Consider the following 27578-nt stretch of genomic DNA (forward strand, 5'->3'; position numbering starts at 1 on the left):
CCATTAAAACTATTTTAGTGCTCTTTGGTTCCAGAATGTCAATCCCTCTCTTGCTTCTGAACTTGATCCCTAGTCTTACCAGTTTGGGCTTGCAAAGCAGTCTCCGCAATGTAGAAGGTGCCACAGTGCCCACCCTGTCACATTTGACCTTAAGTCGACATTGCCAGGATTCTCATTCCCATCCTGGGCGTTATGTGAACACTCCTTTGAGGTAATAGGTAAGGGGTAGCACCCAGACAGGTGTGCTTGCTGGATGTAGTTTCAGATGTTTGCTTTTTGCAATGCAGTAAAGTTGAGCTAGGGTCGAATGTTTTTTATATTCTATAGCTGCTATGAAGGAATATGTATTCACCTTAATCAGTGGACATATCGGCCCATGTTACCCATTGCTGCAAGTTTGGTTTTAATAGCACATTCCATTCAAGACACATTTGTATTCTACCATGATCTTTAATACCAGGTGTCTCCAACCAGTTCATCGCGCGCTACCAGTAGCTCCCAAACCCCTTCAAAGTAGTTCACAGCCTTGAATTAATGTCTGAACAAGCGCAGGATCCCATTTTTCTTTTGAGGTTAAGTGAAGTCTGTTTACTTTACATTATCATCGAGCTAAGGATAGCAGGGCCTGATAATGAAAAGAGCTCAGTCAGATTTATGGCCCAGACTGGGGCACAGAGGTGAAGAACTGAAGTACTGAGGGATTTAACTCCTCAACTAAAGTCCCTTTCTACTCAATATTATAGTGCGAGAACAAAATTGTGTTTCTGAATGTTTATAAATGGGAGAAAATTGAAATAAAAAGTTATCTTAATGAATAAGTTAACTCTTCATTTAACATTTTCACTCATTTGAAACGGTTGTATTTCCAAACAGCAGGCCTCTTGCTCCCAGTGGACATCTCCACCATCTTGACCCTAAGATGGCCCTCCATGTTTTACATTGATTGGACCAAAGACCATCTTTTAGACAATTAACTGTTGGGGGGGGGGCTTATCTGGTGCGAAAAAGGAAAGCTGTGCCAGAGAACTATCTTTCAACTGATTGTTTCAGTATTAAGATCTTCTATGGGCAGGCCAAAATGCAACCCCATATAGCTGGCATGCTCATGCCACCAGTGTTGAGGCTGCTACCACTGCACTGGCACGTGGTGTGCCAGTCTTAAACATCTGCTGGACTGCTAGATGAGCATCACTTCACACGTTTACGAGGCACTATTGCCTGAAAAGTCAGGTGTTATGGGGTGGGCACTTTGCCCTGAAGGATTTTTTACACTGAGCCATTCCACAGACCCAACAGGAGGTACTACTTTGGTATCTATTCAAATGGTGAGGAATCTGTGGTTAGAAGTCCCTATCGGAAGTAGATACCTACCTACAGTAACCCCCTTTTCTGATAAGAACTCTAACCGCAGAAACCTTGCCTGTTACATTGAATTAACCCGCACAGTCTAATAATCCAGTCTATAGATCTGCATACCAGCATATTCTGATTTCTATTGGAGATCTGTGTCCGATAGCACATGCCGCGATCAGAAAAACTGATCTCCATGCATATTCAGTGGCCCCAAATGTCACATCTGGGGCGGGATGGATCTGAAGCGGAGCCACTTGACACCAACTACTGACACTAGAGGGAATTGCCATGTAAATTCTCCAGATTCAGTCTGGTGCTTAGAGGAAATTCACAAGATTAGAAATCTCTAGTTTGATTGTCTCTACCAGTAAAAATTTTTAAAGGTAAGTAACTTGTTCTTTAATGAACATGCACATGACACGAGAAATTGGATTACAAGTAAACTGTTTCGGAAGCCTCTGGCCACCACTGGAGCAGATGTACAACATCAAACTTATGGAGCAGTTTTCCATCTGGTTGACTCCTAAGGCCTCATCCTTCCATCAAGGGCAGCCCTGCAAGTTCTAATGGGCAAAATGACTGCCATGTGATATTGCAACGGGGGGGGGGGGGGGTGTTACGTGTGCCGTGACAGATGCCGTGACAGATGCTGTGGTACTGGCTGGACTTTCAGAGAACTTCTTTGACTTTTAACCATATGGTATGGACCCTTAATGCCTGGGCGTATGAGCTCAGCCGACTCCATCTAGTTTATCATGAGTGGCGTCTGCACCCAGTGAGGCATGCCTTGGGTAAATCTTGCACCACCTCACCTAGCATATTGTCCTTTAAAGTTTTAAGCTCAAGGTTCTCCGGTATATCCGTTCCACCTTCCATGGCACTCCAGTTTCCTTAACGTGTTCCTGCCTCTGCTTCTCCAGGTTCAGAAGAAGGTCTGAAACAACTGAGCTCATCCTCAGAGCACCAGTCTGGACTCTGAGTGTATGGTATTATATAGTCTCTCGCTGCCCCACTCTAAGAAACAGATTCTATATCTGGACCTACACAACATACACCTTCATGCATGGACATTGAGCGCCTCCAGTTCAATAGATTTGATCTGCCTGATGAAGTGGTAGATATCTTGGTCGCTCAAAGTCTGTCCATGAAGTCTATCTATTCTGAAAGTTGTGCAGAGTGCATGCCATGCGAGAACAGTGATCGTTCTGCTGCAGGCTAAACTTTCTTGCCTTTCGAACCATTAAAGGTTGCTTAGCATCGTTCTTAGCCTTTAATGATTACCCCTCTCAACCCTTTCTGCTTTACTGATTAAAAAATGTCAGGAATCTGCGGTTAGAAGTATCCATCATAAGAACAAGGCACTCTTTCTGGTAGATACATTTGAGTGGAGATAGCTCACTGCTAGCCCTCCTCCCCGTTTGGTGGAGTTGACTTCTAGATGATAATAAGGTGCCAAGTTAGTCTGCTTCTGCCACAGTTCTCAAACTGTTACTGATTCTACATGTCAAAGGGCAAGGACTGCTTTGTGGTAAACTAACATCGTTGCATAGGGGGCGACATACATGGCTCTGTGCCATCACTTATGGAGGTATGCTGCAGCTACTGCAGAGTGTGATGGCGCCACTTGTTAGCACATGGGAGCTATCACTGGGAAGGTTTCCAGATCCAGTCTTATGTCAGGAGAAATTAAAGTTTAGAAATCTGAATTTAGAAAGAGTATCCACCAGAATGAGTATTGATAAAGTTCTTTTGTTTGCAGGAAGCAGAACGAATGATGAAGCCAGAGGATCTTGAAAGTGTGCAGCTTCCCTACGAAGATACGCATGTTTTAAAGATTCCTGTGAAGGGCTTGAAATACAGGTATGTAATTGTTGTGCTCTTACCTGATGTAAACAGTTTGAGTACCTCTTGTTTATGAACCAGTTGGCTCAGTCTGAATAGCCTGGTTGTTTGTCCCTTAGCTGCTTCAGACACCCAAGCAAAATTGTGAATTTATACTTTTAATTTTATAATTTTACTGCAGCAGATTCCAAAACATACCCTTTTTTAGTGCTCACTAAGAGGCAGTTTTAACTTTTTTGCCTGCCTAATGTTTCCACAAAAAAATCCAGAAATATGCAAATTATACATAAAGGGACTTTGTCAGAACTCTGCTTCCACCCTCTGCAATGTACAGTATGAGGCAACGAGTTAGCCCCACCTCAACCGTTGGCATTTTTCCTTCACACATCTATCTTAAAAACAATCCACTTAGGAGACATGATTGGCGGGGGGGGGGGGGGGTGTATTCCCTGCTTTCTTTTAATTTTTCTTTTTTTTCTTTTTCCATACGTCTGGCATTAGCTAACATTTGAGTTTCCTTCAAATATACATATAATGTACTTACTTCTAGGGTCTTTCAACCAGCCCTCTGAATCTATTCACATTTTTCTTCTGACCACTACTGCACACAGAAGGGGCAGTGGGATCAGTCGAATTCAACCTTTGCCTAGCTTCATTGTGAGAAGTGGCATTCTGCTCTTTCATAACTATCACTTTCACACCAAAAGTAGTTCTTAAAGCATTGGGCACTACTCGTGCGATGTGTTTTTGACACATTTTTTGGCCTTAGTCAATTTTTTCTGCCCTTCATATTGGTGAGGGCCTGGCAGATTTCAGCTGCACAATCTCTCCCACACACCCAGACAATTGTTTAACAAAGAGAATGGCATTGAAACCAGCATCCACATCAAAAGGCTGGTAGGACAATGCCAGACATATTTGCTTTGCCAATGATTGTTTAAATGTATTTTTGTTTAAGATGGGTCATTAATAAACTCCCCCAACTCGTTCACGTACCCATACCCAACCTTTAGGTAGGTGGCAGCATTGTTTTTTTTTCATGTTAACCTTTAATTCGTTGTGCAAATATTTGCAACAAAGAAAATTAAGGCTTACCTAGGCCAGACCTGTTGGCTTCTGTACTGCTTGTTTTAGTAGAGTATGCAGAGACACTTTCTGCCATACATGAGTTGTACCTGGTCTTTTCCAATACAGACAAATAGCTATACTTAAATGTTTTGCTACTAAATGTTCAACCGGGCACAGATATGAAAGCAAAGATGTGATATTGTCATCTGGTTAGTTGCATGTTTTGAGTACTGGAAGGGTAAAACTATGACCACATCACTCGCGAGTGAGTGAGCAGCAAGTTAACACATTATTCAGAAAAACGAGTGCATGCCCATTCATGCATACATTGCTGTACATGGTTGTGCTCTTTTTATGTTTTTTTAAAGGCATTCTAATTCAATAGGTAGATTGTCCTATTATATACACAACCTGGTGAATAGATTTACAAGTTTCACTGCAGCCTAGGTCTGTTAGTACTGAAAGACTGTGCCACTGCAACCACTAGACTGCCTGTTGTGTGTAGTGGGATATATTTAGCATTGTAAAGAAAATCCAGGCTTTGCAATGTGCTCGCATACAGGTGTGAAAGTTATGCAACACTTTATCTCCTGTATATTCACATCTTTTAAAAAGACACGTTTTATTGCAGATCTGTTTTATGAAAGAAACTGCTTGGTACCTGCTGTTTTAAATATAATTTTTAACTTTTTCATGGGCAGGCTTGCTTTTTGTAGGTTTGTAAACTCACACAACTAAATACTAACCAAATGCAGCTCGATTTTCAGAGTACTAACATCAGTTGCTACAAACGATTGAAACTATGCTTTGTAAATAGGAGCTTTAAACCATTATATAGTCTCCTGCTGCACCTACTCTACCTACACAACTTCTCTCTGGACACTAGTTTTGTTGTCATTGAAGGGATGGAAGTATTTTAAAATGCTCTGGACACATGCTTTCCTGTTGCCACTTGGAAAAAATTTGTGCAAACCTACCCCCCCCCCCCCCCCCCCCCCCCCTCCATTGGGTTTCATGTTTTTGACCTAATTTTGCTCGAGGCATAGGAGCTGCAGATTCTACACTTTGCATTAGATCGCCACCTGGTGTTGGACTCGGATGATTGCATGTTGTTGTTGTCGTGGAAGAAGTCTTTGTAGTCCCGAGATAGGGGACTCCTCCCTTGGATGATACTGCGTATGGGCATCGGCTCCATCCTTAGATTGTTTTTTTCGCCACTGGGTTCAGATGCAACTTTTCCGCTCCGGTTCGAAAATCTACTTTTCAAAGACTTCGACGCGCAAAACTTTCTAAAAACAAAATTTAACTTCAATATACAGAGACTCTACCTCATCGCTTCGATTCCGGTCGTCGACGCGGGCCGCTGGGCCTACCCACGTGGTGAGGCCTACACCTCATGGAAAGGACACCATTCGAAATTTCCACACAGCGACCATCACGAGGTGTGTAATCTGTGTTTATCACTGGAACACGACGAGTCGGGCTGCACAGCTTGTGCGTCCTTTCCAAGAAAACCATTCGAGATCGGAGGGCCCGTCGACGCGACATGCAGAGATCATCTCCGGAACCGGTGGATATCTTTGACGAAGGTCCATGTGTCCCCGTGGAAGATTCCGATGATCTCCAGATCGTATCTGAGGCACAGGACTCCGATGACTCCATACCATCAGGTCAACGCGCGAGTACGACTGCCCCTACCCCAGCCCCTAAACCAAAGGCTAAGGTCAAAACTCTGCCTTCGGGTCCCAGTCAAAACCGAGACATTGCTTCGAAAGCCCCGCCATCGAGCCCGGCTCCGAAGAAAAGATTAAAGCCTTCTGGTAGCTCCATACCGAGCAAACCGCACGTGCCGATACGAGCTCCCTCGGCTCCGAAACCGAAAGAAGTCCCGGTTCTGAAAGACTTCCATCCCAAAATCTTCGGTGCCGAAACCCACAAAGCCTGTTTCCGATGCCTCCAAGCCCTCGAACCAGGCCTCGACTCCGAAAACAATACCCTCGGTGCCGAAAAGTACTCCACAGGACTATACAGCTCCTAAGGCTAAAGATGAGCAGAAACCAGGCCCATAGCCGAAAAAATCGGCGCCGAAAGCAATTTCTCAAGAAGAGCTTTTTAAACCGGATCCTTTGCAAAAGAGGATATACATAGACCCAGAAACAGGACATGTTTCCACCACACCACACAGGAAGCACCTACACCTCCAGTGCCTGTCAAGAAGAAGGACTCTGCCACATCTCCTATGCACCCTTCTCCTGTATCTCCTTCTCCTGTATCTCCTTCTCCTGTATCTCCTTCTCCTGCTCTCCCTTTAAACATTTCACCTCAAAATTCTCCTCCTCATTCTCCACAACATACACCTCCTCAGGATGCTGATGATGATCAGTATAACATGGGGGGAGGGAAAGACACAGATGACCCGTGTAAGAATTGGCTTGGTAGTTTGGTCTGCCCTGTTCCCATGATGCACTGGGCCAGGGACAGACTAATTTGCATATAGCCAGGTTCTGAGCTGGGATGGGGCAGTGAGCTAAATAACGGTGATGGATCAAGTCCTGATCTTTGGACTGGGTAAGAGTGGTCTGCTTAATTCAGACACTCTGTTCATCACCACCCCCTTTTCTGAATCGTTTTTGGCTCTATAGGTGTGGCAGGGTATACTCAGACATGAGTCCCTTGCTCACTGCTCCATCAGGATTCAAGCAAGCCGGGCCGACGATGCCTGAAATGGCAGAAACCGGTCCCCGGAAGCTTGTCTCCTTTCTGGTGAAGAATTGGCTTGGTAGTTTGGTCTGCCCTGTTCCCATGATGCACTGGGCCAGGGACAGACTAATTTGCATATAGCCAGGTTCTGAGCTGGGATGGGGCAGTGAGCTAAATAACGGTGATGGATCAAGCCCTGATCTTTGGACTGGGTAAGAGTGGTCTGCTTAATTCCGACACTCTGTTCATCACCACCCCCTTTTCTGAATCACTTTCCAGTATGCATCTGTTCTTGGCATGTAGAGCTGCAGATTTCTGCACGCCCTCCCGCCTCCCCGGGACCTGTATCTGTTCCAGTTTTATCTTAATTAGATATGCACGCATGGACATCCTTTCTTTCTTTGGACTCCATCATTTCCCATCAGGGCGAAAAACAATCTAAGGACTGAGCCGATGCCCATGCGCACTATCGTCCAAGGGAGGAGTCACCTATTTCGTGACTACGAAGACTTCTTCCAAGACGACGACAACATGCAATCATCCGAGCCCAACACCAGGTGGCGATCTAATGCAAAGTGTAGAAATCTGCAGCTCTACATGCCAAGAACAGATGCATACTGGTAAGTAGCATTTTCCTTTCTTTGTCTTCAGAGTCTCAATTTTTGGATCTTTGTGTAGTAAGATCACCTCAGACTTGCTTGACTGAAGTTCCCCTTAACCATCTCTAACATAATGAATTTCCGCAGCTGGTATTTTAACTGTTATAGATTTTTGCTACCAAAGTACTCTACTCTTCCCAAACTACGGCTTTGTTCAGAAATGAGAAAATTTGGATTTGTTGAATCGTATATATCCAGTATGAAGAACAGATCAAATTATCACAATAGTTATATAGATTCTTAATCCAATCTTAAAATATTTCCCACGCACTAGACTGGATCCAGAGAATGTTGTAGCAGAGCTCTAGCCTGCCATGTTGCACCATTCTGACTCCAACCTGCCCCAGAAGTGACTGATTGGAGCTACATATAAGTGCCACTCCTTCTGCACATTTTGATGCAGATCTGGAGCTATGCTCCCAGCTTGTTTGTCTTCTGACAATTCCTAAAAATTACTCTAACAGTGTGCTAGGGAACGATGTCCCCACCAAAAAAAAACAGGATTCGGTGTGTGGGCTCCGTGCAGGACTTAAAGTTGTGCGATAAATTTGCCCTAATACCCCTTAAGGGGATTAGAGACCGGTAAACTGAGTTGGATGTTGTCAAACACAGGAAGTAGTGATAGTCTTCATGCAGGTCCCACTCCAAGTCACTGGCCCAGTCCAAATCACTGGGCTATTCTTCCCCCCCCCCCCCTCCCCCATCCACTACACTTTCACTCTGTCTTAGAGTAAGTCTTAGTCTGAGCACAAACATAAAGCGAAGCATGACGCAACCCCATCCTGCCACTCTGACTCCAATTACAAGGCACAAAATTAAGTGTCACTCACTCGAAGTCACCACCCTTGCCACCGATTCCTTGCCACCACCATGGCCACTGATTCTCAATATACCCTGGTCCATCGTCCACCCCACAGCAGATACAGGCCTTCAAAACAGCCAGTCTGCAAATCTTAAGTGTGTTTTAGTCTCCCACTGGTGCGCCTTGTGAGCCCACTTGAACAGCAGGGGCCTCCATTCGGGTTACCGCAATGGTCTTTTCCTGGCACCACTTGTCACTGAGGACCTGGTACAGACTTCCTATCTGGTCCCAAGATCCACTTTAGCCCCTACCACCCCGTCAGTGCCAGTTGATGATCCGGTACAGACATGCATGTCAAACCCCAGACCAATGATGGTTCGAGCTCAGCCAGTGTCCAGCTGCAAAATTAGAAACGTGCAACAAGTTGTCATGCAAGTAGACTCTAACCCAGTGCCTCTATAGCGTTGCTACCATCACCAGAGGCTCCATTTTATTTTTAGTTCTGACTCTGATTCTGTGCCAGAGGATGCACCTCATTGTACTGATGCCTTATTTCTTGCTTTCCATAACTGCTGTGGGCTTGATCCCTCTCCTGGGATAGAGCTTGACTTGCTATGTGAGCCACCACCTGAAGAAAGTTTCTTATTAGCAGTGGTGATTCAGAGGCCAGCCATAGTATGACAAGTTTTGCTGCCTGAGGAAGCAACAACTGCCCCCATAGTCCCATTTAATGAGTCCCTCACTGATGCTCTTAAAGCTACCTAGTTGAAGCAATGTTCTTGCCCACCTGTTAGCCCTGCTGGTTGCCAGGCAACATAGGCCGAAGCCTGGCGACTCAACTTCTCATTCTCCGTCACCAGGCTCCTTGTGGAGGCCTCGACCAATAAGGTGAACTATTTTCCAGCTAGAGAATTAGAAAGAATGGATTCCTTTTGGCAAGCATAGGTTTTCTTTTTCCAAACTGACACTGAGCTCTGTAAATTCAAGTCTGTCTGTCTGGGCTGATTTACAAATGCCCATAGGACATTGCCAGTGGACCAGAAAGACTTTCAGGCCTCTTTGGCCCAGATGGTCCATGACTTGCAGGGCGCAGCCAAGTACACCATCCATTCAGGCTTGGATACCACAGTCTTTACTGGCAAGGAAGTCTGTACCTTTGCTGTGTAGACCTGCCTGGATGAGATACGATTTTCTAGTAATATACATGCATCAGTAATGGAAATGCAGTTTGATGGGTCTTGCCTCTTCAGAGATGAGGCAGATTCTGCTCTGGACCACATTAAAGAAAGCAGAGCCACAGCACATTCTTTAGGGGATATTAACCTCTGTAAGGCCATTTCCTCATGTGGTTCCAAAACTTCAGAGGCAGTTCCATGGGACTGGCAAATAGGCATAGACTGCCTTTTACTGAGTTACTGGCCAGGAAGGCAAAGTGCTTTTGGGAGATGCAGATGTGGAGCTGGCAGACCACACAGTCAAACAGGGGCACCAGTCCTCCAACTCCTCACCCGCTGCTACAAACATGAAGAAACTGTTGTAGTTTATCCTTAACACTTGTGACCAGACGAGGGGGGTGGTGGGTGTTTGGGGGCTGTAATTCAGTACTTTCTCCCAGGTCGATGATCCATAACATCCAAGAGATGGGTCTTGCACATTGTTTAAAAGGGCGATGCCCTACCCTTTCTTTCCCTCCCAATATACCTACTGCACAAGAACCATTTTAGAAGGGCATCTGCAGGAGGTATGCCTGTTGCTTTCAAAGGGTGCCATGCAGCAGGTATCTGATTCAGAGAAAGATGGGTGGGGTTGTTGTTCCTATTTCCTCGTCACAAAAAAGGACACCAAACTCAGTCCGATCTTTGACCTCCAACTCCAGAATGCCTTCTTACGTAAGGACAAGTTTAAAATGCTCAAATTGCACCTGCAAGACTGGTGGTGTTCTTGAACTTGCAGAATAGATATTTCCATATACCTGTGGTGCCAGGTAGGCCATGAGCATTTTCAGTGTGCTGTGCTCCCCTTCGGCTTTACCAGAACCCCATTGGGTGTTCCCAAATGTGATGGTGATGGCCCCTGCCCATACTCTTGAGGTCGGGAGGTGTTATATTATCATACCTTGACGGCTGATTGCTGAAGGTGGGCTTGTCAGTCGTTCATGGACCGCTTCCAGATAATGGCGGAACTCCTGACATCACTGGAGTTTACCATCAACTAGCAAAAGTCCCACCTGATTCCATTGCAGAGACTTCCGTTCATTTGAAGGTGATCCTGGTGGAGTTGGGGCTTTTCCTCCACCCCTACAAGTCCGGGATGAGTTTGTGCTTTCTATGCTCCTGATCTCCGGCTCAATCCTGGATCCTGGTGAGTATGACTCTGTTTCTTGTCCTCTTAGCCTCGTGCTTCTTCCTTGTTAACTTCACTCGTTGGCACATGCAAGCCCTGTACTGGAAAGTTAAGACCCAGTGGGCCCAGCATCAAGGCTGACGTTCCAACACTATGCTGGTCATAAAGGAGACAACCCAATATCTGCAGTGGTTGGTAACCAATCACAATCAGTCCTACAGTAGGCCACTCTACCCATCACACCCACAGCTAACAATAATGAGAACCTTTTGCTACTGGGTTGTGGGTGGTCACTTGGGGAGGTACAGATCTGATGCCTCTGGTATCTAATGGAGGACTGGCAACATATCAACCTGCTGGAGCGACAGGCCATCCATCTGACCCTGAAGGTTTTCCTAATGTCAGTCAGCAAGAGGCTGATGTAGGTTTTCATGTATATCACAGCCACCTGGTGCTTCAAAAAGAAAGGCAGAGTGGACGGATTTCGCATCTGTGGAAGTGGCTGGAGCCCCAGAACATAGTCTTGGTCATGAACCACCTGTTTGGGATCCCGAATGCCTTTGCATAAGTCTGGCAGGTCACAAGTGGCTTTTACATTCCGAGATGGTGCTAGGCGTTATAGACCAATGGGGGAGAGCTCTGGGTAGATTTTTCTGCCACTATTGAATGCACAATGCTGAAATATTACCACTTTAGAGTTAATGCAAGAGCAAGTTCAAGTTGAAATAGAATAAGGGACACCTGTATGCCTTCCCACCGCTATCTCTCCTGCCCTGTGTTCTGAATATCAAGAATAACGGAGCTTATGACATCCGAATTACCCTGGATTGGGCCAGGAAGGTGTGGTACTGGAATTCTTTAGCATGAGTATATGTTCGAGGCATGTGGGCTGCTGAATTCATATATGTGCATAGATCGCCGCCTAGTGTTGGGTCCGGATGATTGCACATTGTTGTCCTGGAAGAGTCTTCGAAGTATCACGAGATAGGTGGCTCCTCCCTTGGACTACAGCGCGCATGGGCATCCTCTCCATCCCCAGATTGTTTTTCTCCGCCAGTGGGTTCGGATGTACTTTCCTACTCTCCAAGTTCGGAATCAAGAAAACTTCTTAAAAGGCCAAAAGGCCTTCGAATACCGTCGTTATTGTTAAGCGCTCGGTGCCGATACTCTTTTTACAACTCGGTTGCACTCCAGTCGTCGAATCAGGCCGTGAGGCCTTGTCGACACCACGTGGACCGACCGTCGATGGAACGAAGTCCATTCAAGTACTGCCCTCAGTACAACTCGAAATTTCCACACACAGACAAACATCCAGTGTGCAACAAATGCCTATCTCCAGATCACAAAGAAGATAGTTGCCTGGCCTGTTCCAATTCCGATCAAAAAAGACTATTCGGAATAGACGCGCGGCAAGAAATGCAACGATCGGCGCCGGAGCCCGATAACATCTTCGGGGACAATGACGATCTAGCAAGCGCCGAAGACTCAGACCGAGACGATGGACAATACTCTGAGCCCGACTCTGAATATTACCCCGAAGAGGGAGAACTAATCGTCGATCTCGAAGACTATGATCAGGAAATCGTAGCAGTTGAAGACGACTCCGATGACGGCGAGGGGCGAACCGCGAGTACACCGCCCCATATAGACACTACACCTCTATCAGAGACTCAGGTCAAGGCATCGCCAGCAGGCCTTAGCCGAGACCAACAACCTTGTTCTACAGCCCCGCCATACCGCCCGGCTAAGAACATATCGAAAGAGCCCTCTGAGACACGTCACACAACATCGGTTCCATCAAAACCGAAACTTGTCGACAATACAGTCTTCGGACCAAATTACGTCGACCCGAAGGTATCGAAGCCTAAAGGCGTCGACCCGAAGGCCACAGTACCCTCGAAACCAAAAACAATCGAGTCGACATCGAAGACAAAAGCTGTCGAGTCGAGCTCCAAACCAAAGGCCGTCGAGTCAACCTCAAAGCCAAGACACGTCGATTCGACGCAAAAACAAAAGCACGTCGAATCGACCCCCCAAAAACACGTTGAATCGAGCAAATCAGCCTCCGGTATCGACAAGGGGAACAAACCAGTCGACGACAAAACAAGGCCTACGCCCAAAACTAACGTCCAACCGAAACCAAAGGTGGACGAAAAGAAATCTGTCGAGCCGAAGTCCATCGACCCGAAAAACCGCATCGAACCGAAACAGCAGGCTCCAAAACAACAAAAAGAGACTCTCGAACCGACAACATCGCTCGGTCCGAAAAAAGTTGTGAAGCCGGTAAAGGTCGTTCAACCAACAAAACCCGTTGAAAAACAACCAAAAGCGATACAACCACCTAAAACGGTTGAGGTACCAAAAACCATCGACCCGAAGAAACAAAAACCAAAGGTTGTAACACCAAAAACTGTGAAGAGGAGCTTCTTCACCCAGATCCCTCCACAGAGAACCAGTCAAAAATCTACATTGATCCAATAACTGGTGAAGTGACTGTGTATACTAAAAAGAAAAGGTCTCTACCAACAGAAGACATTTCCAGAATCCCCTTAAAGAAAAAGAGAGACTCTGCTACCTCTCCAATCCTCTTTGAACCTATCGCTCCTGCTATGCCTACTACTCCTTATACCCCAACCTCACCAACACGCTCTGACTACAACCCTCATGAAGATCAGGACGCAGATGTAGGCTTTGGGTATCCACAAAACCCAAATACAGACCCAGACACACAGCCATGGGGTACAGGAGGGGAACCAGACAATGAAGGGACTCTGCCCATTACAGACCCTGCAGTATACCCTACACCCACAGAGGATACAGTTGCATTTAATTTTCTGTTAGAGAAGCAACCTACCACAATGTAGATATGCACTCTGATGCTATTGAGGAAGGTTTCCTCTTTGATACACTCACATCATCTGAAAGACCTGTTAAAACACTCCCAATGCTAAAAGGGGTGTTAAAACACGCAGGTGACATTTTTGAGGACACTGCTAGGGCCCGGGTCATAAACCCAAGAATTGAGAAGAAATACAGAGCTGCACCTATAGATCCCACATACATCAAAGGACAGCTACCCCTAGATTCCTTAGTGGTATCAAACGCACGTAAGCGTGCAAACTCACAGACTACTGGTGAGGCTGCACCTCCAGACAAGGAATCTAAGATATTTGAGGCATCAGGCAAAAGAGTGGCGGCCCAGGCAGCAAACTCCTGGAGAATAGCCAATACACAGGCCTTGCTAGCCAGATATGATAGGGCGCACTACGACAGTTTGGAGGAAATTCTCCAACACTTACCTGATCCATACAAACAGCAGGCAGATGAACTTATACAAGAGGGAAAGCTCATCACCAATGCATCCATTAAGTGTGCACTAGACGCTGCAGACACAGCTGCCAGATCCATCAATACCAGCGTGCTAATAAGGCGACACGCATGGCTTCGCATATCAGGCTTTAAGAATGAAGTCCAATCTACAATTCTTAATCAGCCAATTAACCCAGACTTTGTATTTGGTCCAACAGTTGATTCAATTCTGGACAAAATGAAAAAGGATGCAGAAACAGCAAAATCTATGGGAGCTCTCCAGTCCCAACAACACCGGGGCTCCTTTCGTCGCTCCAATTATAGAGGAGGAGCGCCAGGAACATCACAGCAATCCTCCACCTACAAAACTAACATACAATCCACATATAACAAGAATACCAGCAGGGGTGGTTATAGAGGAAACAATACCAAAGGCAGAGGTCGTGGAGGCAATGCAAATGGATCCTCCACTAACACAAAGCAGTGACTTCCTGACACTCCCCCCAGACCACATAACACCAGTCGGGGGAAGAATACAACAATTCAACAAGTGTGGTTAAATATCACCACAGACAAGTGGGTCAGGCAAATTATCCAACATGGCTATTGCCTAGAGCTCACCTCAACTCCACCCAACATACCACCCGTGCACCGTCCTATGTCACAGGAACATATAACGTTACTTCAGCAAGAGGTCATCCGTATGCTGCAAAAGGGGGCCATAGAACCAGTCCCACTGCAACATCAGGGAACAGGAGTATACTCCCTATACTTCCTAATTCCAAAGAAGGACGGGTCTCTCAGACCAATATTGGACCTCAGGCCCCTCAACCTCTACATTCTGTCAGAGCATTTTCACATGCTCACTCTCCAGCAAGTCTTACCATTGCTTCAACAGGGAGACTTCCTAGCAAGTTTAGACCTCAAAGATGAATACTTTCATATACCAATACACCCTGCTCACAGAAAGTATTTGAGGTTCACCATTCAAGGGCAACACTACCAATTCAAAGTCCTGCCATTTGGGGTGACAACAGCTCCAAGAGTGTTCACCAAATGTCTAGCTACAGTAGTGGCACACCTCAGAAGGCAACACATACACGTGTACCCTTATCTGGACGACTGGCTAATACACGCGCCAACAGCCCAGCAATGTGCCGACATGTCAAAGACCATACACCTACTGCACAGTTTAGGATTCTCACTAAACTACCCAAAGTCACACCTACAACCCTCCCACGTCGAACAGTACCTGGGAGCGACAATAAACACACTGTCAGCAAAAGCATATCCCAACACCGCACGGGTCCAGGGAATGCAGACGCTAATACAAAAGTTCAGGCCCCAACACTCACTACCAGCTCGAGTGTTTATGCAGCTAATAGGCATGATGGCCTCGTGCATATTCATAGTCCCTCACGCCAGACTACATATGCGTCTGCTACAAGAATGCCTAGCAAGGCAGTGGAACCAGGCTCACGGGCAACTAAAAGACCTAGTGTTGGTGACCAGTCGTGCATACAACTCTCTGCATTGGTGGAATCCACAAAACCTTTGCAAAGGTCGACTGTTCCAAGAGCCTGTCCCACAAATAGTGTTAACAGCGGACGCATCCCTACTAGGATGGGGAGCCCATGTCCTAAATTACACAGTGCAGGGACTCTGGACTGTACAGCAAAAGAAAATGCATATCAATCTCCTAGAATTGATGGCCATCTTTCTAGCCCTAAAAGCTTTTGCGAAACACTTACGCAACAAAGCTGTGTTGATCCGGTCGGACAACATGACAGCTATGTATTACATTCAGAAACAGGGAGGAACACACTCACCACAGCTGTCGCACCTAGCTCAAGCAATGTGGAAATGGGCCATTCAGAGGAACATCTTTCTCATGGCAGAACACCTCCCAGGCAAGGACAACCAAGTGGCAGACCTCTTAAGCAGGCACAGCCAACAGATGCACGAATGGGAAATTCACCCCAAAGTGCTCCAACCATTCTTCCGGAAGTGGGGACACCCGGAAATAGATCTTTGCCACAAGCGAAAACGCAAAATGCCAGTACTATGCCGCCAGGTTCCCACATCCGCAGTCGCAAGGCAATGCGATATGGATGAACTGGTCAGGCAAATTTGCGTACGCTTTTCCCCCAGCTCCACTAATACCGCTGGTGGCACGCAAAATGCGCCAACATTCCGTGACGCTAATCCTAGTTGCTCCCACGTGGGCGAGACAACCATGGTACACGACGTTCCTAGAACTGTCAGTGGTGCCTCATCAAAGACTACAACTAACACCCAGTCTTCTAACGCAGAACCATGGCGAAATCCAACACCCAGATCCCCAACAGCTGAACCTAGCGATCTGGCTCCTGAAATCCTAGAATTTGGATACCTCAACTTGCCCCCAGACTGCATGAATATTATCAAAGAGGCAAGGAAACCCACTACCAGAGCATGCTATGCAGCAAAGTGGAAACGTTTCGTCATTTATTGTAATAACAATGACATTAACCCGCTTGGCGCTTCCACTCAAAACATCATTTGCTACCTATTGCATCTCCAACGGTGCAATATAGCTTTTTCGTCCATCAGAATACACCTAGCTGCGTTAGCAGCATATTTGCAAAATAGACAACACCTTTCACTATTCAGGGTGCCAGCAATTAAAGCGTTTATGGAAGGACTTAAACGCGTAATTCCTCCAAGACACCCACCATCACCAGTCTGGAATCTAAACATTGTTTTAACCAGACTAATGGGACCACCTTTAGAACCACTACACTCATGCGAAATACAATTTCTTACTTGGAAGGTGGCTTTCCTCATTGCCATTACTTCGCTTCGAAGTGTTAGTGAGCTACAAGCCCTAACTTTTCAAGAGCCATTCATTCAGGTACATGCAAATAGAGTAGTTCTTAGAACAAACCCTAAGTTCATGCCAAAAGTGGTATCCCATTTCCATTTAAATCAAACTATTGAACTGCCAGTGTTCTTTCAGAACCCACAAACAGGAGCTGAAAGGGCCTTGCATACCCTTGATGTCAAAAGAGCTCTGCTATATTACATAGACCGAACTAAAACATTTCGCAAAACAAAACAATTGTTTGTTGCCTTCTCACCTCAACACAAGGGTAACCCTATTTCAAAATCAGGCATAGCCAGACGGATAGTTAAGTGCATACAAATATGTTATATAAAGGCAAAACGCACCTTAACAGTCCCCCCCTAGAGCGCATTCCACATGTAAGCTAGGGGCATCCATGGCTTTCCTAGGAAATATTCCTTTACACGAAATTTGCAGAGCAGCCACATGGTCAACCACACATACATTTACAAAACACTATTGTGTAGATGTACATTCAAAACAGCAAGCTGCTGTAGGACAGGTTGTTCTCAAAACTCTTTTCCAAACTGCTGCAGCTAACGCAGGTAGCCACCGCTAAGGGAGATACTGCTATACATTCTATGCACAGATATGAATTCAGCAGCCCACATGCCTCGAACGGAATATGCTACTTACCAGTATGCATCTGTTCTTGGCATGTAGGGCTGCTGATATTCATATTGCCCACCCGCCTCCCCGGTGCCTGTCGCAGCTGCAGCATTCACTCTTTGCATGGACATCTCTTACTGTACTATACTCCATCTCTGCCACAATGGCGAAAAACAATCTGGGGATAGAGAGGATGCCCATGCGCACTGTAGTCCAAGGGAGGAGCCACCTATCTCGTGACACTTCGAAGACTCTTCCAGGACAACAATGTGCAATCATCCGGACCCAACAATAGGCGGCGATCTATGCACAGATATGAATATCAGCAGCCCTACATGCCAAGAACAGATGCATACTGGTAAGTAGCATATTCCTTCCCCTGATTAGTCCACCACTTTGGGAGGACCTCCTGTCTCTGCAGCAGGGCTAAGTTCTCTAAAACATATACCTCCATTTGTGGAGATTGTGCAGTGCAAATTTGACTGCATTTGATTTTCTGCCTGGAGTAGAGGATGTCTTCCTCCCAGTCGGACACCCCTCCATGAAATCAAACGGTGCTATGGGCTGGGCCAATTTTACAATTGTGTGGCGTAGGAAGATACTGACCCCCCTTACAATCAAAGTTGTTGGTTTTGTCTATCCCATCAAGGCCTTGAACAGTACACTGTAAAAGGTTATTTATTGGGCCTTTGTGTTTGCCATACAATCGCTCTTGTTTAAATCACGTTGGGATGTTTATAAACTTGTTGGAATTAGGTTTTATTTATTTGGCACGCATGTTCACCCCTGCCCCTAAACAGGATGTGATACCACATCCTGGATCCTGGTGAGTATGGCTCTGTTTCTTGTCCTCTTAGCCTCGTGCTTCTTCCTTGTTAAGTTCACTCGTTGGCACATGCAAGACCCAGTGGGCCCAGCATCAAGGCTGACGTTACAACACTATCCTGGTCTTAAAGGAGACAACCCAATATCTGCAGTGGTTGATAACCAATCACAATCAGTCCTACAGTAGGCCACTCTTCCTATCACACCCACAGCTAACAATAATGAGACCTATTGCTACTGGGTTGTTGGTGGTCACTCTGGGAGGTACAGTGGAACCATAACTTGGTCTTGACATTCCTCATATGTACACCTTTCGAGCCTGCTCACTCAATCTCCTGATCTTAAAAACAGCCTTCCTCATTGCAGTTTCCTCGGGTTGTCACGTGCACTGTGGGCACCTTCAGTGCAACTGCCATAATCCAACAACTTTCCATACAATTGGATGCTGAGGACGCTAGCGTACTTCTTACATAAAGTTATGACCACTTTCACGTTGGGCAGTCATTCACTTTTCCAGCGTTCTTTGCTTACCCTTAAGCACCTGAAAGAGGGTGAGGAGCACCATCGGTTGGAGGACCTAAAAAGGGCTATTCGGTTTACACTGATTGTACCAAGGACCATCGTGATGATCCTCTTTGTGTGGGATTTTCTGGAGCACGAAAGGTAAGGATGTACAGAAAGGGGCACTGTTAGGGTCTTCTGCTTCAAGCTTTACTATGCAAAGATAACCATTATTGATAATGGGGTAGTCCCTAATGTCAATAAGGAACTGGGCACAGTACTGGAATGAAAACAGTGGTCCGTGACCAAGCTAGTACAAAATATTATTTTACTTTTGCGAACTAATGATTACATTACAAGATACAGAATATCTATTTCTGCATTAATTAGAAAAACCACACACAAGAATTAAGCGCCACACTATATAATAATTTGCGCGTTATTTATTATTGAGTCAATCAATAATTGTTATACTGACCATAGGTTGCGCGCAAGGAGGAGAGGTGAAAGGATAGGATAGTGGTGTTGGGTAGTGAGGTAGTGAATAGAGTATTCAACGAGTAAACAGTTCAAAAACTTTCAAAATACTGATAGCAAAGATCAGTTACATCAGGCCTGTCCATAGAGGATTTACATGTAATTCTGTACATTTGTCAATCTGCACTCAATACAGTTTTATGCAATGGTGAGGCAAGTAGGTACAGGTCTTAAACAAGGGAGAGCGTCGGCGTTTCGACTCGACTGTGCCGTGTGGAAATTGAACCTTTGCTGCAAGTCGTCATCTGGACAGTGCATTTGCAACCTAGGATGGAAATAGTGTGTTTAAACGAGGCTAAATGGTGTGTGTGGTACAAAAAGGTCAAGTGAGGCTAAACAGGTACATAATCAGCGTACCGACGGCCCAATGTCGCCTTGGTATGGTTAGTGCGGTATCCGGATCTACCAGTATTTACAACATCAAGGATCTGCATGAGTCTCTTCTCTGAAACATACATAACATAGTGATTAGAAGTTGACTCCTACAGGAGGTCTAACAAGTATAACACATAATGAAAAACGGGTTGCACACAAGGCAACCCCCACAGGCTTGTCAGGGAGAAGGGCATCTCCAATGAGTTTACAGCATCGTGAGCCCATGAGGTGTAACGCTGTGTCCACAGCCTCTCTGGGTGAGTAAATGGCAATGAGAGCCCAAGTGACAAGGTGCCAGCGTTAATAGCCTTTCCTAGTGAGTAAAGCCCATGTTACAATGTTATTCGTCATATGGGTATCGGCGTTGTGGCCTTGTTAAAAACGCTGGAGCTATTCTAAAAATATCAAGGGCCTCCCAAAGGAGATGAACGCCTACTGTGCCCAAGCGGCAGTTTAAAACAGAACAATCAATAGCAATCGCTCCAGGGACACAATGGCGGGGCCCTATGAACATTACCTTGATTTCGAAGCCTCAGAGTCGGAGACTGCCGCTCTCACCGGATGCTGGCAACAATTGCAGATCACGGCGGGTTGGAAGATAATGACAGCGCTAACGCGTGCGTAACGTGCACGTTGTCCTAAATGGTCGGTAAGAATGCAGAGTCAGACAAAAGAAGAGGAGCCCTTCTCCAAGCAGAGGCTCAAGGAGAAGGATCGTCCAAGTAATGTGCCTGCCCGAGTAAGGAGTAAATGTGTGCAATGTAAATGGTGTACAAAATAATAGTGTTATACATTCAGTTAAAAGGTTTACAAAGCAAGTGGATATAGTCCCATGTGATACAATAAAGTTAGCAAAATTACATTAACAAAGCCCCTGGAGCACACGAGTGAATATTTACATGCTGTGCCCAGGCGCGATGCTGAATACATGTAGATACAGAGCATTATATCATATTTACACAATTTAATTATATTTACAAGGTGTATGTACATTAATAAGTGAATCTGTCTAGTCTATACATAAGGACAAGGTAGTAATGAGGGCCTGGCACCGCTAATGGATACTCATATTACATAGACTAGAAAAATGGGCTTCCTGGTTCTAACGGAGGAGCAGAGTGGCCGCTTGGCGGGCTATTTCCTCGTACTCGTTCAGACCTTTTGCTATAGTGTTAAAGGCATGGAGCCATTTACATTCTCTGTAGTTCAGGTTATGGCCCAAACAACCTCCCCATTGGTTAATGTGTACTTTCTCAACCACCCACCATTGCAAACTGTCTGCAGTGTGGCCAAACTGTGTGAAATGTTGCACTAACGGTGCTCCCTGTGTTGCGCATCTTATCTTGCTACAATGTTATAGGATACAGCATTTCACCGTTTGGGTTCTATGGCCTATGTACAAGAAGTCACAGGGGTACTGAATGGCATATATGACCCCCGATGAATTACAGTTGGTATGTTCTTTGTGAGTGTAGTCATTATGGGTGAACGACTTATTCTCCAGTATTAGGGGTGTCTTTCATAGATTCACATGCTTGAATATTCCCCGTCGTCGAAGTGGGAGTCCCGCGGTACATAAAATAGTAGTTATATATATATATATATATATATATATATATATATATATATATATATATATATATATATATATATATAATTATACATATAAAATGTAATACATATAAAATATATAAATACAGTTAAAAGTACCATAGAACTAAAAAGGCCCATAGAAGCCTTAAAGGGAGAATTCACTTTAGTAACATATCGGAGTCATTCTAATAGTCCACATTCCAGCCAATCAGGCAGCAGCACCCTCTAGAACCTTCTCCTCAGATGCTCAGGCCCTCATATTTTCTACCGCACGTCGTGTGAAGGGAGTCTCCCTGACCTCTGCTCAGTTTCTTCTACTTTATTGCTAATTCTACTCTTAAAATGTCTTCAACTAAAAAATCTTTATTCAGGCCATGTTCTTGTGGAAAGCTTCGCCTTTTTCATGAAGATCCTCACAGTAAGTGCATTTACTGTCTTTACCCGGATCACGAGGTAAGGAACTGCAAGTTCTGCAGGACTTTCTCTTCAAAGACTTTGAAAGATAGAGATTGCCCATCTCCTTCTGTCGCTACAGAAGTTGAAGACTTCAGAAAATCCAGCTTCTGATATGGAGAGCGTATCTTCATTCCATTCTAAGGCCTCTCTTAAGCGTGGGTCAGAGACAGAGATGCCTTCACCTTTTCTGAAGAAAATGAAGCTCGTCGACGTCTCAAACTGTCTCCCCACGGGATCTGCCAGCCTCTACGCCTACAGGACCTGGTTCTCTGGCGTCGCAGTCCCAAGCCGTGCCCTCGTCATCAAAAACTGGTGCCGGCTCGTCGACGGGCTCGTCGACACGTCCGTCGACGACTACGAAAGTCGTCGACGCTGTACCGACCATGACGACGACGACATGTTCAATGTCCACAAAGACTACGACGACGACGTCTACCTCGTCGACGACGCTTCAAGAGGTGAGACCGATCACCTCCATTATTAAAATCTCGTCGACGACATCAAACCAGTCTCGTCGACGGCTCTGACTAAAAAGCATTCGTCGACGAAGGCTTCGTCGACGCGTTCCAAGTCGGCGAGGGTCCCATCTTCGTCGATGACAGCATCATCGTCGACGGTGACCAGTCCGTCGACAGGGACATCCTTGTCGACGGTGCCGTCTACGCCGACGATACCTCCTTCGTCGACGACTGCCTCGTCGACGGCGAAACCAGTGACGACTGCATTCTCTTAGTCAACGACGCCGTCGACGGCGTGACTATCTACGTCGAGAAAAGATAAGGGGAGAACACTGCCACCAGCGACTGATCCAAAACCTTCGTCAGCTGGTCCCGCTTTGACAATACCATCTACGATCACCTCGTCGACGTGATCGTCGTCGACGCACCATTCAATTGCTACTGCAACTACTTTTTCAGTGGTAACAGCTTCAGTGGTCAAACGTCCGGATCCACTACACTTGAGTCCTATTACCAGTGGTGCTAGTCTTCCAGCACAACTGTTTGAGTCTGCAGAAGAGAACTCCGATGATGGTTCCTATGTGGATGACGTTTTTCGTCCTGCGTCCAGTCCCTCTGAACTCAATATAAAGTGCCAAGAGGATGACGATGAGGAAGAGGGGAGTACTCTTTCCCGTCCATGTCGATCAGTTTGATGCACCTCAGGAGGAACCAATGACCCAATCCAACCTGCAACATATGCTGGATGATTATAATCGCAGATTCCCTCCGTCTGCGCCCACTTCACCTACTCCTCAACCTGCGGCGCCAGGTCCACAGGCGGATACAGATAATGATGACAATGTGCATCAGGACACAGATCAAGATGACGATGTCCTCGCGGATTGGGATAATTATAGGTCTACGCCACCGACATCGCCCTTGGCTTCCCCGCCAGTGGACATCGGAAGTTTCCATAATCGAATGATACGTGCTGCCAAACGTTTCCATTTAACCCTGGAGGTGCAACAACAAGATTGCTTCCTCTATGATTTCAAGGACCCGCCTCTAAAACAGACCCATACCATACCAATTATTGATTTTATTTGGCAAGGAGGTCTTAAACTTATGGAGCGACCAAATTCCATCCCGGCTGTACTACCACGTCTTGATAAGAAATACAAGGCTCCTGCAGACTCACCAGCATGCCTTGTTTCACATATTAAGGCAGACTCTGTCATCACGCAGGCGGCCCAGAAACGGTCGGGTAATCCTGCCACTCCGCTAACTTCTTCTCCGGACCAGGAAGGGCGCCATTAAGACTCTATCGGAAAGAAATTCACCACCATGGCTGCCACGACGGTTAGAGCGGCCAACTCCCTGGCCATCCTCGGAAGATATGACCGTCGAATGTGGTCTGAAATTGCAGCTTTGGTAACCCAACTTCCAGATTCCGTCCGAGCCGAGGCCCAGACAATTGTCCAAGAAGGAGAGAAGATCTCTTCGGAGATTATTGATTGTGCTTTTGACATTTCTTCAACAGGATTCAGGCAACTTGCTGGAGCTGCTGTTTTAAGACGCCAAGGCTGGCTCAAATCTACAGCTTTTCACCCTGAAGTACAGGCGAGAGTCCTTGACTTGCCATACGATGGTGATTCCCTTTTTGGCAAGCATGTCGACGATGCCCTGGAATCCATCAAAAAAGACACGGATACTGCTCGTGCCTTAGTAACCCTCCAATACAAGAAGCGGCCTTTTCTAGGAGCACGTGGCAGAGGCAACTCGTCAAATTTTCGTGGCTCCTCCCAGTATCGTTCCTATGGCGACAACAAAGAGAGATACAACTACCAGTCTCAAAATCGCCAATCCGATTCAAGACCTTATCGGAGAAAAAACACCTACAGAGGTGGTACCACCTCTAAAAAGCAGTGACTTCCCCAGGATACAGTCTTCTCCGACTCTGAAAATTGGAGGTCAAATCTCTTAACTCTACAATTGGTCACAAATCACTTCGGATCGTTGGGTACTAGATGCCATCTTAAAGGGACATGTTCTCGAATTAACAAAATTCCCCCCCCCCCCCCCAAATCCCCGCCCCACCCACCCACCCTCTGGCCCGCCCCCAGCCCATCTGAAAGAACTGTTGGCTCAAGTCCATCATGATACAAAAAGGGGCTGTCGAAGTGGTTCCTCGAGTTAAACAGGGCAAGGGCTTTTATTCCCGTTTCTTTTTAATCAAGAAAAAGTCGGGAGAGTGGCACCCCATTCTGGACTTACGTGCCCTGAACAAGTTCATCAGATCACAAACATTTCGGATGTTAACTTTACTGGAAATTCTACAGTACCTCAATCCCGGGGAGTTCCTCTCCACGATCAGATGAGAATGTCAGCAGCCCTACATGCCAAGAACAGATGCATACTGGTAAGTAGCATATTCCGTTCGAGGCATATGGGCTGCTGAATTCATATCTGTGCATAGAATGTATAGCAGTCTCTCCCTTAGCGGTGGCTACCTGTGCCAGCTGCAGCAGTCTGAAAAAGAGTTTTTAGAACCGCCTGTCCTACAGCTGCTTGCTGTTTGGAATGCACATCTACACAATAGTGTTTTGTGAAAGTATGTATGGTTGACCATGTGGCTGCTATACATATTTCCTCTAGAGGAATGTTTCCTAGGAAAGCCATGGATGTCCCTAGTTTGCATGTAGAATGCGCTCTTGGGGGAACTGTTAAAGTGCGTTTTGCTTTTAGATAACATATTTGGATGCACTTAACTATCCATCTGGCTAACCCAGATTTTGAAATGGGGTTGCCTTTGTGTTGTGGTGAGAAGGCAACAAACCGTTGTTTTGTCTTTCGAAATTCTTTAGTTCTATCAATGTAGTTTAGAAGTGCTCTCTTGACATCTAGGGTGTGTAGAGCCCTTTCAGGTACTGACTGTGGATTTGGAAAGAACACTGACAGTTCTATTGATTGATATGAAAATGGGATACCACTTTTGGCATGAATTTAGGGTTTGTTCTAAGAACTACTCTGTTTGCATGTATTTGGATGAATGGCTCTTGAATAGTTAGGGCTTGTAGCCTGCTAACTCTTCTAAGTGAAGTAATTGCTACTAGAAATGCCACTTTCCATGTTAAAAATTGTAATTCACACGAATGCAATGGTTCAAATGGTTGTCCCATTAGTCTGGTTAAAACAATGTTTAGGTTCCAGAGAGGTGAAGGTGGGTGTTTTGGGGGATTATTCTTTTGAGTCCCTCCATGAATGCCTTAATCGCAGGTACTCTGAATAGCGAAAGATGCTGTCTGTTCTGAAGATAAGCTGCAATGGCAGCTAAGTGTATTCTTATAGACTAATATGCTAGATTGCAACGATGTAGGTGCAAAAGATAGCAAATGATATTTTGCGTTGAAGCATCTAGTGGGTTTATGTCATTGTTATTGCAGTAAATGACAAAACGCTTCCACTTTGCAGCGTAACAAGCTCTGGTTGTAGGTTTTCTTGCCTCCTTAAAATGTTCATATAGTCAGGAGGTAAATTTAGGCACCCAAACTCTTCAGGAGCCAGATTCCAAGGTTCAGTTGTTGCGGATCTGGGTGCTGTATGTCTCCATGGCTCTGAGTGAGTAGAGTGGGTGTTAGCCGCAGTCTTTGAGGCACCACGGAAAGTTCTAGGAACGTTGTGTACCATGCTTGCCTCGCCCATGTTGGAGCAACTAGGATTAGTGTCAGTGAATGCTGGCGTAGTTTGCGTGCCACTAGTGTTATTAACGGTGCTGGGGGAAAAGCGTACGCAAATCTGCCTGACCAGTTCATCCATATCGCATTGCCCTGCGACTGCGGATGTGGAAACCTGGCGGCAAAGTACTGGCATTTTGTGTTTTCCCTTGTGCCGAACAGGTTTATCTCTGGTTGTCCCCACTGTTGGAAGTATGGATGGAGCACTGTGGGATGAATCTCCCACTCGTGCAGCTGTTGGCTGTGTCTGCTGAGCAGATCCGCCACTTGGTTGTCTTTGCCTGGGAGATGTTCCGCCATGAGAAAAATGTTTCTTTGGATGGCCCACTTCCACATGTTTTGTGCTAGATGTGATAGCTGTGGAGAGTGTGTTCCTCCCTGTTTCTGTATGTAGTACATTGCTGTCATGTTGTCCGTCCGGATTAACACCGCTTTGTTGCATAAATGTACTTTGAACGCTTTCATTGCCAGAAAAATTGCCATCATTTCCAGCAAGTTGATGTGCTTTTTCTTTTGTTGTGCTGTCCATAGGCACTGCACTGTGTACTGAAGGACATGGGCTGCCCATCCTATCAGGGATGCGTCCGTCGTCAACACTATTTGTGGTACAGGCTCTTGGAACAGTCGTCCCTTGCAAAGGTTTTGTGGATTCCACCAATGCAGAGAGTTGTATGCACGACTGGTCACCAACACTAGGTCCTTCAATTGACCTTGAGCCTGGTTCCACTGCCGTGCTAAGCACTCATGTAGCGGACGCATGTGTAGTCTGGCGTGAGGGACTATGAAGATGCACGAAGCCATCATGCCTATGAGTTGCATAAACATTCGGGCAGAGAGCGAGTGTTGGGGCATGAACTTTTGGATTAGTAGCTGCATACTGTTTATTCTTGCAGCGTTTGGGTATGCTTTTGCTGTTAGAGTATTTATTGTTGCGCCCAGGTACTGCTGTACATGGGATGGCTGGAGGTGAGATTTTTGGTAGTTCAACGTGAAGCCTAGGCTGTGCAGTAGGTGAATTGTTTTTGACATGTGGCTGGCACACTGCTGGGCTGACTTTGCTTGTATTAGCCAGTCGTCCAGGTACGGATAGACATGAATATGTTGTCTCCTCAAATGTGCAGCCACTGTCGCTAGGCATTTTGTGAACACTCTTGGAGCTGTTGTTACACCAAATGGAAGGACTTTGAATTGGTAATGTTGATCTAGTAACGTGAACCTGAGATACTTCCTGTGAGCAGGATGTATCGGGATATGGAAATATGCGTCTTTGAGGTCCAAGGTTGCGAGGAAGTCTCCTTGCTGCAACAGTGGTAACACTTGTTGTAGAGTGAGCATATGAAAATGCTCTGATAAGATGTAATGATTTAGGGGCCTGAGGTCCAATATTGGTCTGAGAGACCCATCCTTTTTGGGGATGAGGAAGTATAGCGAATATACCCCTGTACCTTGATGTACTAATGGTACTAGTTCTATGGCCCCTTTTTGCAGCATGCTGATGACTTCTTGCTGCAATAAGTTGAGGTGTTCTACAGACATAGGACGGTGTTT

At 45.9% G+C, this 27578-nt stretch overlaps 1 protein-coding gene and 1 long non-coding RNA gene across 3 annotated transcripts in view; one reads left to right on the forward strand and one right to left on the reverse strand.

The window, feature by feature from the left end:
* The window catches only part of SLC4A7 (solute carrier family 4 member 7), a 441084-nt gene that overhangs the window by 351813 nt on the left and 61693 nt on the right, over window positions 1–27578 (forward strand). For both annotated transcript variants that reach the window (XM_078663959.1, XM_078663958.1), the window contains one exon: window positions 3113–3213. In XM_078663959.1, the coding sequence (XP_078520085.1) occupies window positions 3113–3213 (101 nt within the window). The remainder of the gene's footprint in view (window positions 1–3112; window positions 3214–27578) is intronic.
* Window positions 1–27578, reverse strand: part of LOC144784879 (uncharacterized) — a 334923-nt gene that overhangs the window by 159679 nt on the left and 147666 nt on the right. The gene's annotated exons all lie outside the window — the stretch shown is intronic.

This window comes from Lissotriton helveticus, chromosome 10 (assembly GCF_964261635.1).
Source record: "Lissotriton helveticus chromosome 10, aLisHel1.1, whole genome shotgun sequence".
NCBI lineage: Eukaryota > Metazoa > Chordata > Amphibia > Caudata > Salamandridae > Lissotriton > Lissotriton helveticus.